At 39.1% G+C, this 16,991-nt stretch overlaps 1 protein-coding gene across 3 annotated transcripts in view; it reads right to left on the bottom strand.

Annotated features, from left to right (window-relative positions):
- Positions 1 to 16,991, bottom strand: part of LOC150087115 (RNA 3'-terminal phosphate cyclase-like) — a 197,812-nt gene that overhangs the window by 23,628 nt on the left and 157,193 nt on the right. For all 3 annotated transcript variants that reach the window (XM_090371821.1, XM_090371820.1, XM_090371823.1), the window contains one exon: positions 4,170 to 4,228. In XM_090371821.1, the coding sequence (XP_090227947.1) occupies positions 4,170 to 4,228 (59 nt within the window). The remainder of the gene's footprint in view (positions 1 to 4,169; positions 4,229 to 16,991) is intronic.

Raw genomic sequence — 16,991 nt, 5'->3', positions numbered from 1 at the left:
AAATGTCATGAAACTGTAAGACATAAAATCTTATTTCTCTTAGTAAGTATAGTGTGTGTGTGTGTGTGTGTGTGTGTGTGTGTGGGGAAGTAAAGCATTTAAGGAATAACAAAAACATCATTATGGAAATATTTCCATTAGTGGCAGTAGGCCTGGTAGTGCAATTAAGGAATGTGGTGAACAATAGTATGGCAGGTGCGGAAGGGTTAAAATTAAAAGCTTCTGAACAATAGTTGAATCCCTCTATTACACCGCTACTTGAGGATGCGATGCTTAGTGCATTTTGAGAAAGGGTATGGAGCAGTTCAAAGGTATTGCGAACAGGTGATCTTGAGGTAAAAGATGAAAGTGTTTTGTTGTGTGGGAAAAATATTCTGTTTTCCCACCAAAGGAAGAAGAGTGAGTTTAAAGAATAACACGTGATTGCGTCAGGTTTAAATTAGGTAGGGGAAGATACGTAAATGCGTGCAAACTCCTCTGGGATTGGTTTGCACATAAGCTTGCATATAAAAAAGTAGTACAAGGGTAAATAAGGTGCTCGCACAAAAAGAGGAGTTTGTGGTTGTTATTCGGAGGGGTTGCAGACTTCCAGTGGTAGTTCTGGGTTTGGTTCAGGTCCAGTTCTGGGAGTGTCCAGCTATGTAGTGTAGGGTTCTGCCGGGCATGTTCCTGTGCTAGAAGTTAATCCAGAAGTTGAATAACAAGCCAGTCAGATAGTGTCCTGCCTTCTACTACTACTGTGGTAATTTCCTTCAGTATTAACAGAGAACTGTTCTTGAAATCCCAAAATAAGACAGTACTGGAAGAGCTATACAGCAGCAGAAATGCAGTTCAACTAAAAAGAAAGAGAGAGAGAGACATCACCGCACTCCTTGGAAGGAACCCGCACAAAGGAATCCCACCATGAAAGAGAGGGAAAGTAAGTCCTCTGAACTGTGTTGTTTTGGAAATGGTACTTAAAAGTGGGAGATTATTTTAGAGTAAGGTTGAAGTTAAAGAAACGAGAAATAAAGAAATATTTAGTACTGAGTTGGTTTATTGGTTGAAGTTGTAAAGAAAATTGATATTGCTAAATTAAGAGAGATTACATGGAATTGTTAGCATTAAGTTAGCAACTTATGGATTGCTGTTGTGAAGAGAATTGATACTGCTGATTAAGAGAAATATGAGGAAGTGATTAAGATTGAATTAGTTTAGTGTTTGAAGCTGTAAAGAGAGTTGAGATTGTTAATTGAGAGAAATTTTAAGGAAATGATAGCATGTATTAACAGATTAAATGAGAAAAATGAATACTTAATTAATGTAAATGAACACGAGTTATGTATTGTAAGTGGATTTGTATGATAAATGACTTTTGTTTTATATTTGTGTCATTGCTCTTGAGAAACTGACAGCTCACATATAATATATATGTGCATGATATATAATATATATACTCGTGTGTGGGGGGAGGGGGGGAATATCCCTCAGCTCCTGTAAATCTCATTTTTTAATGCAGTCAGGTAGCTTGTGGGGCTCGGTGCTTGAGGGGAGCAGCTGTACAAAAATCATAACAATGGCCACTAACAGTGATACTAAGGTACAGGGGAAATAAAAATTAATAAATAAATACCCCCCCCCCCCAACTTAGATTTGGTTTCCTCACCAAGCTTAACCATCAGATCCTTCCTTTCATTAATACGGATATAGTGCCATAAAAAGCCAAAAAGGAAATAAGATTTTTTGAAGATGAGGGAATAAAGGGGGGGGGTTAAACTGCAACTTGTCTACGACTATCTCAGTACAAAGCACCAACCAGCAAACCAACCAAAAGGATGTTTTCTGCTGCTAATTAAATATGTACCAAAATTAGATCCAGTTTAAACGCTATTGATTGCTTATGTTTCTTAAGAGCTCACGTTATTCGGACAGGTAGTGGGGATGCTTATTTTTTTGTTTTTAAAATAACTGGATGTTTAATAATTTTTGCTAGAATATTTATTATTGTAATAAAGGTTTGATTTAAAATGTGAATTCAAGTAATTACTTGTTTTTTCCTTACTTTATTGCACCTAATTGTCATCAAAATTTATTGTGAAAAATGTTTTTTTTGGAATACTGGTATCCCAGTATTAAGATTTTGACCTGTATTGTGAGCCCTATGCAAGGCTAAATGGGAGCCGTATGCAAGGCTTATATAAACTCTAAAAGGAAGGGAATGAATCAGATTGGTCCACTTTATATTGATGGTTCAACTGTTGATGATCCTGCTCAGATAGCTGATAATTTGAATGGGTATTTTGCATCTATATTCACACGTGAGGAGTTAAGTGAGGAAAATGCCAGAAGTTTGTCAAACTGTAACAGGGTGTTTATAATTTTGTAATAACTGAGAGCAAAGTGGAGGAGAAATTGCTGAAGTTAAACAAAAGAAAGGTACCTGGGGTGGATTGGATCCATCCAGTTGTATTAAAGGAGGCAACAAAGGAGCTAAGATTACTGTACCTTTAGCCATAATTATGAGAGCATCCTTGGACTCAGGGGAAGTCCCCACAGACTAGAGATGTGCAAATGTAAACCTCAATTCACAAAGGGGGATCTAAGGGTGACACGAGTAATTACAGACCAGTTAGTTTAACTTCTGTTCTGGGTAAAATAATGGAGTCACTGGTTAAAGATGCATTGCAAGATCATCTAGACAAGACCGCAGCAATAATTCAGACACGGCATGGGTTTGTTAAGGGAAAGTCTTGTCTGACAAATGTGATTGAATACTATGATGTGATTACAAAAGAACTCAATGCAAAAAATAATTTTGATATTATATACTTGGATTTCAGGAGAGCTTTTGACACTGTTGCACATGGAAGATTACTGTACAAATTGAAGCAGTATGGTATTAAAAGCAAGTTGCTAGGATAAAATGGTGGTTGACTGGGAGAAGACAGAGAATGGTAATCAGTGGACACTGCTCTTCGTGGACTAATGTTATTAGTGGAGTCACACAGGGTTCAGTGTTGGGCCCACCGTTGTTTTGTATATTTATCAATGATATTGATGAAGGTATATCAGGCTTAGTGTTGCAGTTTGCAGATGATACAAAGGTTGGCAGGGTTGTTAATGACAGTAATGGCAGTGTGCTACTGCAACAGGATCTAGAAAATTTGGGCAGATGGGCGAGAAGTGGCAACTGAAGTTTAACGTTGACAAATGCAAAGTACTGCATATGGGTAGAAGTAACCCCAGAGGAACGTACCAATTGTGTGGTATTACACTTAGGGTGGTAGAAAATGAAAAAGACCTGGGAGTGATTGTGTTGTCAGATATGAAGTTTTCTGATTAATGCAGACGGGCTGCCAGAGCAGGCCATGGGGTATTGTCAATGATATACAGGAATTTAATTTTGTTAGCAGGGAAAAGGGGGCGATTATCCCTTTGTATAAGGCAATAGTCAGGCCACTCCTCAATTACTGCGTACAGGTCTGGAGGCCTCATTTTAGGAAGGATGTAGAGTTGCTTGAATGTGTACAGAGAAGGGTAACAAGATTGGTGAAGGGAACAAAGAGGTCCTCTTACCAAGAAAAGCTTAAGTTCTGCAAATTTCAGCAGCTGGAGACTACGCATCTGCGAGGTGATCTAATTGAGGTGTATAAGGCCTAGATTGGGTTGAGCAAGCTGAATTCAGATGGGATTCTTCCGCTTGCTCAGATTATGAACCTGAGGGAGCATAAATTCAAATTGAGTAAAGACAGTTGTAGAATAGATGTGTGGAAATTTGGCTTTAACCAGAGGGTGGTTAATTGCTGGAACAAACTTCCATTTGTCGTTGTGGAAATTGATAGCCTAAATAAATTCAAGGAGGAATTAGACAAACTTTTAAAGGGAATGGTTGTGTGAAATTTTTTTTTTTTTTTTTGGCTGATGCTATATAAGCTCATATGCTTGCTTTCTAGCATCACATGCCTCTATTAGTACTACTACTACTGCTATAATCATTGCAATTATAGAATAATCCTAAAGTGTATATACACTCTGGTACATACACTCTGTTTCATAATTGAAAATCGATGGCAGGCTCTCATGGACTACTTGATCATACTGTCACACTTTACAATTAAATCAGACAACCTGAAATACAAAAAATGCACAAACAAGTTGATTATATTCAAATTTTACTAGATTATAGTCACCTCTTTTTCCAAGGGCAGATCCTCCTAAACAGCAGCCGGTTGATGTTTCTGCCTTTATTCTATAAAAATGCAAAAGTTCTTTAAACCTATTTAATAACAAAATGCAATAAACTGCAATTAAATTTGATATTTTTCTATAAGTTCACTAGTCAGCAGATATATTCTTATAATATCTAAGAATCTGTCAGAAGATAGATTCTTAGATATTATAATATGTCAGCTTTTGGGGTAGCAGGTTAACTCATGTAATGTTTATGCTGTATTGTTTGTTCTTGGCATCCTAAGTATTTCTATTTCTGCAGTGTCTAGTGTTGTTATCCCTCAAAATTGTAAACTATTTTAATTGTAACCTAGGTTACAATTAAAATTGCTGAGGTGAGATGGCACAATTCTGTGCCACAGAAGAATTTTTAAGGGCACTATTTTCTATTGTTTTAGATTCTCCACGATTATGGCAACTGTTGGTTTAATAAATTTATACATCGTAATCTTCAATGAATAAAGAATGTTATTTGTATAACATCTGAAAGAAATAACAATTATTTAGAAATTAATTTTAAAAAAAATAAAATATAGAAAAAAAAAATTAAAACTATGTGCAAATAAAACTGATATTACAAATATAATAAAAACAAACGCACACTAGAAGCTTTCAGCAGATTAAGCTATATTCCTCAGCCAAAAACTCAATCACTACTGCAGACACATAACTACATGTGTAGGAAAGGATAATAGGAATCCCAAAAACACAGCACCAATGGTAAACATATAGACATATCCTCCTCCCCCACACGATCACTCCATCAAAAGCCAAGATGAAATGAGTAAAATGAGGTACCATTATTAATGGTTGAAGCTCCTCCTCTTCCACTGGTGTTCAACATACCTCCTAATAGTCTCCAGGACTGGAGACTATTAGAACACATGTTGAACATGGACTTAGACTACTACCTGCACTTCTGTTAATGTGAAATGCTATTAACCAGGTGTTGGATATTGGAGGAGCTGTCTATGATCTGATATACCTAGGGGGCAATATTATGGCGTTCTAGTAAGAAAAAATGTGCAATTGCAGAGCCTGAAAAAAAAAGCTGCAGGCTGGTAATCAAAATATGCTGCTTAACTGTTGAGTGACACTGTTCACAAATGGGTAAAACCTCAGCTTTTAGGATATATGAATGTGTGAGGTAACTGTAGCCTATTCAAACCCTGGCCAAACAACTTCCTCCAGGCAAGTTTTATGCATACTACATTGCCATAGCAAATCAAATTAAAGATTTAATTAGATAAAGTTTATACCCTGTCTGTGCCAAATGTCCACCATGAGTAAAAAGTCTGTATAAGGGACGAAAAATCTGTGTTCAGTCAGGAGTAGAAATGACTGCAACCTCATTGTCTAACAAACATGAACATTCCTGTGAGAGTTTCACACAAAATACATCACCTATTGGGTCTCAGGGCTCAATAATGATCAGCCTGGAAACCTGCAAAACACTTTATGAATCAATATACAGGAAGTACCTATGGCATCACTTCACATATGCATATTCTAAGGCAAGCACTGTACTGTACATTCAGTCCCATCCAGAAAGACTGCAGCCAAACTGGTAGCTGTCTCAGATTTTAATACAACAGAATAAACTGGAAAAACTCAGAAAATTGAGCACAAGGTGTATCAAAAACTTCCCAATAAACAGATTGTGGAGTCACTGCATTGCTCCAATTCCAAAAGGAGAAACAGCAGGATGGAAAATTAATATTCCAAGTTGGGAGAGGCTGCCAAAATGATTATACAACAGACTCTACTGGTAGATTTAAATCAGTAAACAGCTCATGCACCTATATGCCAAAGGGTAGATTAGCTGTACAGTAAGTACCATAAATATTTATCCACTATAGAGCAAGTGCAGCTGCCCATATAGGAGGATGATTAGATAAAGATTTTATTTTGAAGATATAGGTTAAAGTCAAATGCACACAGTGAACAGAAAGAGGCAATTCATTTGCTTAAATATGAACTGGATATGCAAAAAGAACCAGTCACTATATAAATGACATGGTGCTGTGTGGGATCCAGTCATTGCAGAACATTGTCCCTGGATAAAGCATAAACCTGAGATCCATAATCTGTTGGAGTGGAGAGTATCTTATCTCCATCTCAAGAAGTGGAAGCAAAATTATGAATTATGTTGGTGCCTCTAGTACATTTGGTCTATCAGTTATGAACCAAATGTACAAGAAATAATATGCTTTAGAAAAGTCAGCTTCTTGTCATAGAAAAGTTTCACATCTGGTGCAACTTGCATGATGTCTCCATTTAATCTGAGTTATGAATATGGATGAAGGTTGAACTTACAGGTCTATACACTGACTTCTAAAAACCTGAAACCATTTACTGGCACCCACTGATGATTCATCACATTCTGAAACTGTCTCTCAATTACACATATGTCGATGTTGTATGACGAAATAAAGATACAGTCAGTTCTGCTATAACACGCATTTTAGCAACATGAATTTGCTTCAATGTACCTGATATGTTAGGGAACAATGCAAGAATAACGCAATTTTCACGTTGGCCCATGAGCAATTTCATCTGCGATTAACACCAGGTGAATGCAAAACCTGGTACCGAGCTGAACGTAAGCGACCTGCGTGGTAATACATACAAGTTTACAAAGCTTAAAAAAAAATGTCAAACATCAAATGTGTGTGAGAGCTATATTTCCCATTTACTAGTTGTATTGGTAAGAGACACTGTTGTCATTTGCTGTATTCACAAGATATTGTAGGCCAACTCATGTTTTCAGGAGCTCACATCTTTCAGTTTGAACAAAAATTTCTTGAGGCTGAAGCATGAGCAGAGGAGCACATTTCTGGAGGTCACTACCATAAAACAATAAAAACAATTTGCAGGTCCCGGTTTATTGGGCTTTCTGTTAGTGCAATCTAATTATAAACGGGTAGTAAACTCAATATTACTGCATTTGCAATAATACCAATAGATGAAATTCTGGGGGTTTATGTTATTATGGTGAAATGTATTTCCCTACCACAAAATCTTCAATCACATAAAAAACAAATACATTTTCAGAATCTTCTGTTCACTCCTATTTTTTAAGCTTCCTATTTATAATGAGCAAAATTATTACTGCATATCTCATTTGTACAATTTGTGCATGCCATGTTCATCATTATTGATTGCTTACCTTTTTTACTGTTCTAAATTTTACAATCCAAAAAAAAAAGTCAGTGAACAGAAATATCAATTAGTATATATATTACAGTGCTATATTTACTGTAATATTTATTTATTAGAAATTTAAGATGTTTAAACCTGTGTTAGCAATTTTATCGGGTTTCTAACTTTTTAGTGTTTACTTACCTGAGTAAAGGAATATAACTGAGTAAAGAATATAACTGAGAATATATCTGAGTAAAGGAATATAACTGAGAATATACCCGAGTAAAGTTTGTCCAGTTATCTTGATCTAACGTTTTGATGTTGTCCTGGTTAGCTAGCATGGTACCCCCATAACTGAAGTGATCACTGAAAGTGGTCACTCCAGGGGGGACAGGGGGGGACAGTAACCTCTGATATGAATTGAATGGCCATTAACTGATCTCCTAAAGGAGATCCATCAACCCTTCCTTTTTAATAAAGACGGGCAACATTTCCCCTATTGTCTTCTAGCTAGTGGAGTGAATTATCACGTTCTCAGGCTGTTGGACCCTCATATAGCATCTATTTGTCAAAGTGACATTATCTGGTTCATTACCCAAGTTTTCTAGTAGGGAACATGTTGGGGGGGGGGGGGGGAGCAGAAGAAAAATTCATATAATCAATATTCTTCAGAGGTTTTGTTTCGGTGCCTAAGTTCCTCACCCACCACAGAGCCTAAGGGATACCTACTATCTGGCAAGCAATAAATGCTCTCAGGACACCAGGACTGCCCACACACCATATCAGTATTCAGGTGACAGCCTGAATGCTGTCCCTCAAGCCATGAGGGTAGGTATGTCTTCTGCAGGCGCCTCCGTAGCCAAGTGGGCAGGAGCAGCAGTGCTTAGCACATGCTTCTTGATTAGACCGTGGTTCGAGCCCGTGCCCACCTAATACGGAGGATGCAGAAAGGTCAGGGAATGACCACCGCATATCCCCGGAGCAATATGGCCTTAGTTGCTAATGCTCCTAAAAAACAAATAACAATAAACAACAACAACAATGTCTTCTGCACGGCTAATCCTCTCAGATGAACCCATTGGGTGAATGAACTTTGGTGAGGCATCCAGTATCTCCCATCTTATTGAAGCAGGGCCAAAATGGCACAATGAAGCTGCAACCCTTAACCACCAGGATCCCTCTTTCCAAGTTCCATGGATTGCAGTACATGACAAACATGCAGTTCCTGTCTTGGTAGTCTGGAAACATCATTGGATCGCAGTGATGCTAATCTGGAGGACTAGAACCATCAGTGACATAGTGTTCGGGTTGGGGGCACCTCCATTGGTTTCCCACAGTTGTGCTGTATACTCTGTGCAGTAAAATAGTACTCTGTGAAAGCCTCTGTGAAAGGGGCTTAGAGGGGAATAGGCATTCTGTGTGTTATCAGACACTCAGTCTAAAACACTGATGGATCCAATATCTTTCTATTTCAGAATATTTAGGAGAAGTCCAGTTGGCCTGCTGCCCTAAACCACTCATGCACACCTTCTCGATGGTAAGCCCTGTTATGTCACTTAGGTGGCAACGAATGTGTAGAGTGGTTCTCTTCAAGACGCCTGGTCAGTGTGAAGAGGAAAGGACCAAACCCTCCAGCACAAGACAGCAAAACGAAACAAATGGCCCTCAGTCCCCAGGGGCTTTCACTCCCCCTCTTACGGCAGCGACAGGATCAAAGTGGAAGCAGAGGGTGCTAAGAATCTTTGGGTATGACCGGACTGCCATACATGGAAACTCATCTTGGCCTGTTACAACGTAAGATCACTCATTGGTGAAGACAGGATATTAGTGCTGGAAAAGGAATTAGAAAATGTGAATTGGAATATCATCGGTTTGGCTGAAACAAGAAGAAGAAATGAATCACTTATAAGTTTATCAAGTGGAAATCTGCTGTACACCAATGGAAACAGTGAAAGGAGCAAGTTGGCTTTCTGGTCCATAAAGATATAAAAAACAACACTGTAGAATTCAGAAATACATCACCAAGGGTGTCAAGACTACTAAAGATTTTTAAGAGGTACAAGCTAAACGTTATAATGATTTATGCACCAACATCAAGCCATGATGATGAAGAGGTTGAAGAAATGTACACCGAAATTGAGTCTTCTAGATGAGCAGAAAACCCACTACACTATCATTATGGGGGGCTTCAATATTAAGGTTGGAACGAGACAAAACAGCACATAAAGGGGAAATATTGGAATTGGTGAAAGAAATGAAAGAGGTGAAAGACTTGTGGAATTTGCAGAATCTCGAGGAATGTCAGTAATGAACACTTTTTTCAAGAAAAGGGTGAAAGTAAAATGGACATGCAAGAGCCCAAATGGATTAACAACTAATGAAATCGACTTCATTCTCACTAACAGAAGATATATAGTGAATAATGTTACCATCCTGAACAAGGTAAATGTTGAAAGAGATCACAGAATGATAAGATGCACACTTGATATAGATGTAAGAAAAGAAAGGAAAAAACTGACTCGAGTAAATAATACGAAGGTCTTTGAGATAACAGAAGAGGAGAAAAAGCAGTACGTACTGGAACTTAAAAACAAGGTTGAGCTTCTGCAATATATCGATGAGGAATATTACGACTTTCTGAAAATGATAAAGCCCAAGAAACCTATAGGAAAAAAAAGAAATCCAATGAAGTAAAAATTAGTCAAGAAACACTTGTCATGATGAACTGAAGATGACAAATGAAGAGCAAGATAAACACTGACAAGGAAAAAATTGAGTATACTGAGTTATGCAACGCCATTAGAAAGAGACTCAGAGAGGACATAAGATTTAACACAAGAAAAGTAGAACAAGCATTAAGAGAAAACAAAGGATTTAAATCAGTAGCCAGGAGCAGTAAGACAGAAAGAAAAATGATACTGAAACTGAAGAATAGAGATGGTGTACTTATAAATAGCAGAGAAGGCATAATTCAAATAGCAGAAAACTACTATAGAGAATTATACAGGGAGCGAGGGAATGTTGCCACTGGAAATTATAGACCAATTAGCTTGTTAAGAATCTGCAGATAGAGGAACCACTAGGTGGCAGTGATCACAGTGGGCTGAAGTGGGATTTATTCAAAGAGGTAGCTACCATCAGGGGTAAAGGGAAGGGTTTTTGCTTTCTTAAAGGCATATATGATGGTCTGAGACAGTATTTAAATTCTATACGGTGGGACCAACTGATGATGCTACCAACAGCAAATTCAAAATGGGAAGCATTCAAAGAATTAATCTTGGAAGCTAGTAGGCTTTTCATAACAACAAAGAAATATTGTTCAAGGTTTAGGCCTAAACGGATGTCAGATGAACTAATTAGACATGTGACAGAGAAGAAAAATGCATGGGATACATATAAATTAACATGTGACACAGAAGCCTATGATAGATATAAGCTGGTCTATAACCAAGTTACAAAGGAGGTTAGGCAGGCGAAGGTAGATTACGAGAAATATTTGGCAAAGGATGCAAAGAAAAACAGCAAAGAGTTCTTTACTTATGTAAACTCTAGAAGAAAGTGGATGAATCAGATGGGTCCACTTGATATTGATGGTTCAACTGTTGGTGATCCTGCTCAGGTAGCTAACAAACTAAATGAATATTTTGCATCGACATTCACACATGAGGAGTTATTCAGGGAGGGGAATGCCAGAGGTGTATTCAACTCTGGCAGTAAGCTAGATAATCTTGAAATAACTGAGAGTAAAGTGGAGGAGAAATTGTTGAAGATAAACACAAGAAAAGCACCTAGGGTGGATGGAATCTCTCCAGTTATATATAAAGGAGGTGACAAAGGAAGTAAGCAAACCCTTAGCCATAATTATGGGAACTTCTTTGGACTCAGGGGATGTACCCATAGACTGGAGATGTGCAAATGTGACCCCAATCCACAAAGGAGGATCAAAGGGAGACACAAGTAATTACAGACCTCTTAGTTTAACTTCTGTTAAAGGGAAATAAATGGAGGCACTGGTTAAAGAAGCATTGCAGGATCATCTAGACAAGACTTCAGTTATAGCTCGGACACAGCATGGGTTTGTTAAAGGTAAGTCTTGTCTGACTAATTTGATTGGATACTATGATGTAGTCACAAAAGAACTGGATGTAAAGTATAATTTTGATATCATATATTTGGATCATGTTAGAAAAGCCTTTGATACTGTTGCACATGGAAGACTGCTGCACAAATTAGAGCAGTGTGGCATTGGAGGCAAATTGCTGCTATGGATAAAGGGATGGTTGAGAGGGAGAAGAAGACAGAGAGTGATAATCAATGGACACTGCTCTTGTGGACTAATGTTATTAGCGGTGTCCCTTACGGTTCAGTATTGGGTCCATTATTGTTTTCTGTATTTATAAATGATGCTGATAATGTTATATCAGGCTTAATGTCCAAGTTTGCAGACGATACAAAGGTTGGCAGGGTTGTTAATCACAGTACACTGCTGCAATAGGATCTAGAAAAGTTGAGCAGATGGGCTGAGTGGTGGCAAATGAAATTTCACATTGACAAATGTAAAGTATTACATATGGGAAGCAGTAATCCCAGAGTAACATATCAACTCTGTGGTACCACACTGACAAGAAATGGTTCCATGTGTGACATAAGGTATGTTCGTGTCAGACGGCACCTGGGATTTCTCCCATCTCCGATTGTGTTTCGCTGTATCGAGGACAGTACACTGTCAAGCCAGAGACTTGAAAGTGAGTGGGCTGTGTCTGTGCAGTGTGATATGTTGTGCCCATTGTTTATCTGGCTTATTGGCCGCCAGGCCCCTAGTGGGGCCCGACGTTGCCCATACCCTGCCACGTGGAGGCTAGCCGGGTGTATCCAGTATCACAACAAATTGCTCTGGCAGATCCTGCCACCTAGTTTCCTGAGATTTCAGTGGCTAGGACCTATTTAAAAAAAAAAAAAAAATTGCGTTTGACATTAATACTTAATGGGATTGCTGTTAGGAAATCGCTGGTCGGGGTTGAACGCTAAAGAGATGTGTTAAAGGCCAAATACGTTGGGCAAAATTTTGATGTTATTAAATTTAGACATGTGAGGCTATACGCTAGATAAAAGCTAATAGTGTTAGTTGTCTTAGAGATTTACAGGAAACTGGTAGAATTTAGACGTTGATTAGAATTTGGCAGCATTGTTAAGGGTGTACTCGAAGAGGGAGGGAGACTGAAGACTGGGGGAAAACAGATAGAAAAATAGGGACGATAGAGTAGGCATCCCTAAAGAGGTCGGTGGAGACGAGCCCCACCAGGCGAAGTATGGGGTGTAGGCAGGGAGGAGAGGAGACAGAGATCCGTCTCCTCCCCCCCTGCCTGGGGATGGGGTTTTAAAGGGAACCAGGTTAGAGTACCCAGTTCAGATCGCCAACCAATGGCATGTTGGAAGCAAAGCGGCAGAATGTCTTCGTCGGTGTCATGTCCAAGGAGTGTCGAATCCGGTATTAGCATTAGCATTAGTAGAGGCATTTGATGCAAGAAAGCAAGCTTATGCAGCATCAGTCAAAAAAAAAAAAAAAAAAAAAAACCCACTTCCACTTCACCCCTCTGTTCGTTCAAAATACCTGTCCAGCTGAGCCTTAAACTTATTTAGGCTATCAACCTCCACCACAAGGGATGGAAGTCTGTTCCACCAACCAACCACCCGCTGGCTAAAGGCAAATTTCCGCACGTCTATCCTACATCTGTCTTTCCTCAATTTGAATTTATGCCCTCTCAGGTGATTTTTCTGAGCTAGAGGAAGAATCCCATCAGCATTGTGCATGCATAAACCATTCAAGGCTTTATACACCTCTATCAGATCACCTCGCTGGTGCCTAGTCTCCAGACACTGTAATTTGCAAAACTTAAGCCTTTCTTCGTAAGAGCACCCCTTTGTTCCATTCACTAATCTTGTTGCCCTTCTCTGTACTCGTTCCAGCAGCTCTACATCCTTCTTGAAATGAGGCCTCCAGACCTGTATACAGTACTCTAGGTGTGGCCTGACCATTGCCTTATACAATGGAATAATCACCTCCTTATCCCTGCTGGAAAAATTCCTGTATATCATTGACAATACTCCATGAGCTACTCTTTCAGCCCGTCTGCACTGCTCAGAGAACTTCATATCTGCCTGCACAACCACCCCCAAGTCCCTTTCATTCTCTACCACTGTCAGTGTAGTACCACAGAGTTGATACGTTGCTCTGGGGTTGCTGTTTCCCATGTGTAGTACTTTACATTTGTCAATGTTAAACTTCATTTGCCACCTCTCAGCCCATCTGCTCAACCTTTCCAGATCCTGTTGCAGCAGCATAGTGTCAGTAGTGTCCTTGACAACCCTGCCAACCTTTGTATCATCTGCAAACTTGGACATTAAGCTTGATATACCATCATCAATATCATTTATAAATACAGAAAACAATAATGGACCCAACACTGAGCCCTGAGGGACTCCACTAATAACATTAGTCCACGATGAGCAGTGTCCATTGATTACCACTCTCTGTCTTCTCCCCCTCAACCACCCCTTTATCCATAGCAGCAATTTGCCTCCAATGTCACACTGCTCCAATTTGTGTAGCAGTCTTCCATGTGCAACAGTATCAAAAGCCTTTCTAAGATCCAAGTATATAATATCAAAGTTATTCCCTGCATCCAGTTCTTTTGTGACTGCATCATAGTATCCAATCAAGTTGGTCAGGCAAGACTTCCCCTTAACAAGACCATGCTGTGTCTGAGCTATAACTGAAGTCTTGTCTAAATGATCCTGCAGTGCTTCTTTAACCAGTGCCTCCATTAATTTTCCTGGAACAGAAGTTAAGCTCACAGGTCTATAATTACTTGTGTCAGCCTTTGATCCTCCTTTGTGAATTGGGGTCACATTTGCACATTTCTAGTCTATGGGTACCTCCCCTGAGTCCAAGGAAGCTCTCATAATTATGGCTAAGGGTTTGCTTACTTCCTTTGCTGCCTCCTTTAATATAACTGGATAGATCCCATCCACCCCGGGTGCCTTTCTTGTGTTTATCTTCAACAGTTTCTCCTCCACTTTACTCCCAGTTATTTCAAGATTCTGTAGCTTACTGCTAGAGTTGAATACACCTCTGGCATTCCCCTTGCTGAATAACTCCTCATGTGTGAATGTCGATGCAAAATATTCATTTAGTTTGTTAGCTACCTGAGCAGGATCATCAACAGTTGACCCATCAATATCAAGTGGACCAATCTGATTCATCCCCTTCCTTCTAGAGTTTACATAAGTAAAGAACTCTTTGCTGTTTTTCTTTGCATCCCTTGCCAAGGATTTCTCGTAATCTGCCTTCGCCTGCCTAACCTCCTTTGTAACTTGGTTGCATATCAACTTGTATCTATCATAGGCTTCTGTGTCATGTATTAATTTGTAAGTATCCCATGCATTTTTCTTCTCTGCCATATGCCTCATTAGTTCATCTGACATCCATTTTGGCCTAAACCTTGAACAATATTTCTTAGTTGGTATGTAAAGCCTAGTAGCTTCCAAGATAAGTTCTTTGAATGCTTCCCATTTTGAATTTGCTGTTGGTAACATCATCAGTTGGTCCCACTGTATAGAATTTAAATACTGTCTCAGTCCATTGTAGTCGCCTTTACGGAAGCAATAACCCTTCCCTTTACCCCTAATGGTAGTTACCTCTTTGAGTAAATCCCACTTCAGCACACTGTGATCACTGCCACCTAGTGGTTCATTTATCTGCAGATTCTTAATGCATGAAGAATCACTGCTGATAATCAAATCAAGAGTATTACTCCCTCTGGTTGCCTCCCGAACATGCTGATGTAGAAAACAATCATCCAATAAATCCACAAAAGCCCTGCTAGTGTGTGAGTAACCAGCCCCCAAATTCCAGTCAATATCTGGGAAATTAAAATCTCCCATTATAAGACTCTCTGATTTACTGGCCCACTCCATTTCCCTGTACAGTTCCTTATTATACTCATCAGAGTCATTAGGCCTATAGCACACTCCTACTCTCAATTTTGATCTCCCAATGCTTATGTCACACCAAACTGACTCAACACTGCACTGTCCGGCGATGTCGACTGGCTTCACTTCCTTGGTTTTTATGTGTTTCTTAACTAATAGCATAACCCCTCCCCCCTTCCTATCCTGTCTATCCTTTCTGTAGACGTTGTACTCCCCAAATTCCAGTTCTGCATCCCTTATATCTTTGTGACACCACGTCTCTGATATCCCAACAATATCTGCCTTTGATGTTTTGAGCAATACCTCAAATTCATCAAATTTATTTACTAAACTCCTAGCATTGGTGTACACGCAAGTATACCTGCACCTGTTTCTATTCTTAGCTACCCTAACACAACCCATGTGTTTACTTGTACCGCAGTGGCTCCCAGCAGTCTCTGAAATACCATGCATCTTGTTTTTCAGGCTTCTGCTCATTCTAATAGAAGCAGTGCAAGAAGAATCTCTTTCACCTCTGCTAGTGGCTACTGTCAATCTATTGGTCTTTGTCTCCCCCCAAGCTAGCAGTTTTCCGACCCACCTAACACTGCCTCGATAGCATCAGCAAATATTCTTGCACCCTTTCTATTTAAGTGTATCCCATCCCTGTAGAAGCAATCTCTCCTGTTAACAAGTACAGTCCAGGCTGAAAAAAATTCTACCCCTTGAGCCTTGCACAATCTTTCCAGGGCCGAATTGATCGACAAGGCTCTCATCATATACTCCCTCCTATCGTGTCTGGGCAGAATTGCAGACACTTTCAAATGAGGGTTAAGCTGCCCATCCCGCTCCGGGGGTGGGATATGTTAACTGGCAGTGGGGAACCCACAAGTCGAGGGGGTGGGAGAGACACACATTTACTTCATTCATAATCTGCATTCTCACTCTACTTGCATTCTTTTTTTTTTTTTTTTTTTATTTATTTTATTTATTTTTTTTTAAATACTTTTTTCTTATTTTATAATTTTTTTTCCAAGTTTTTTATATATATATATATATATATATATATAATATTTTTTTTTTCTCACTCAACTCATTCATCTTTTTCTCACACACCAGGAGGGGATGCAATGATGTGTAAATTTAAATACTAATTAAAGCTAGGGTTAGTGTGTACTTAACTGTAGCATTTATGGTTTGTGTTCTTTTTCTCACACGCTTACACTTTTATTCATTCTTCTAGCTCTCATCTCATTTATTCGACTCTTACTTTCTGCACTGCACTCTCTGGGCACTTCAACTTACTGTTATTCTTCAGTTGTGGTGCAGGCCTAGCTGCAAGTTTTTTTTTTTTTTTGCAGGCCAGGGGAGAATGCAGTGATAGTGTTGATGTGGTTAGTAAATGTTTGTTGGTACAGTATATATAAAGTAATGTAAGTTATTTTTAACATTGTATTCTTTCGGCCAATTACATTTGCTCGTCCACTTATTCCCATTCACTCTCTCTTTCCGTCATGCTAGGTCACTCTTTCTTTCACCAAAACTGCCATTTATTCCCTTTTACCATAATTCCTAGTTCACTCGGTTCCCAGCCTATTCATTCTCATTCATTCATTCTACATTGCATCCCTTTGCTACTAGTCTACTGATATTTTTCAGCTGATCTG

This window comes from Mastigoproctus giganteus, chromosome 4, assembly GCF_048544385.1.
Source record: "Mastigoproctus giganteus isolate SK-2022 chromosome 4, ASM4854438v1, whole genome shotgun sequence".
Lineage (NCBI taxonomy): Eukaryota > Metazoa > Arthropoda > Arachnida > Uropygi > Thelyphonidae > Mastigoproctus > Mastigoproctus giganteus.
Note: the sequence above shows the minus strand (reverse complement) of the source record. Positions and strands in the feature narration are given on the sequence as shown.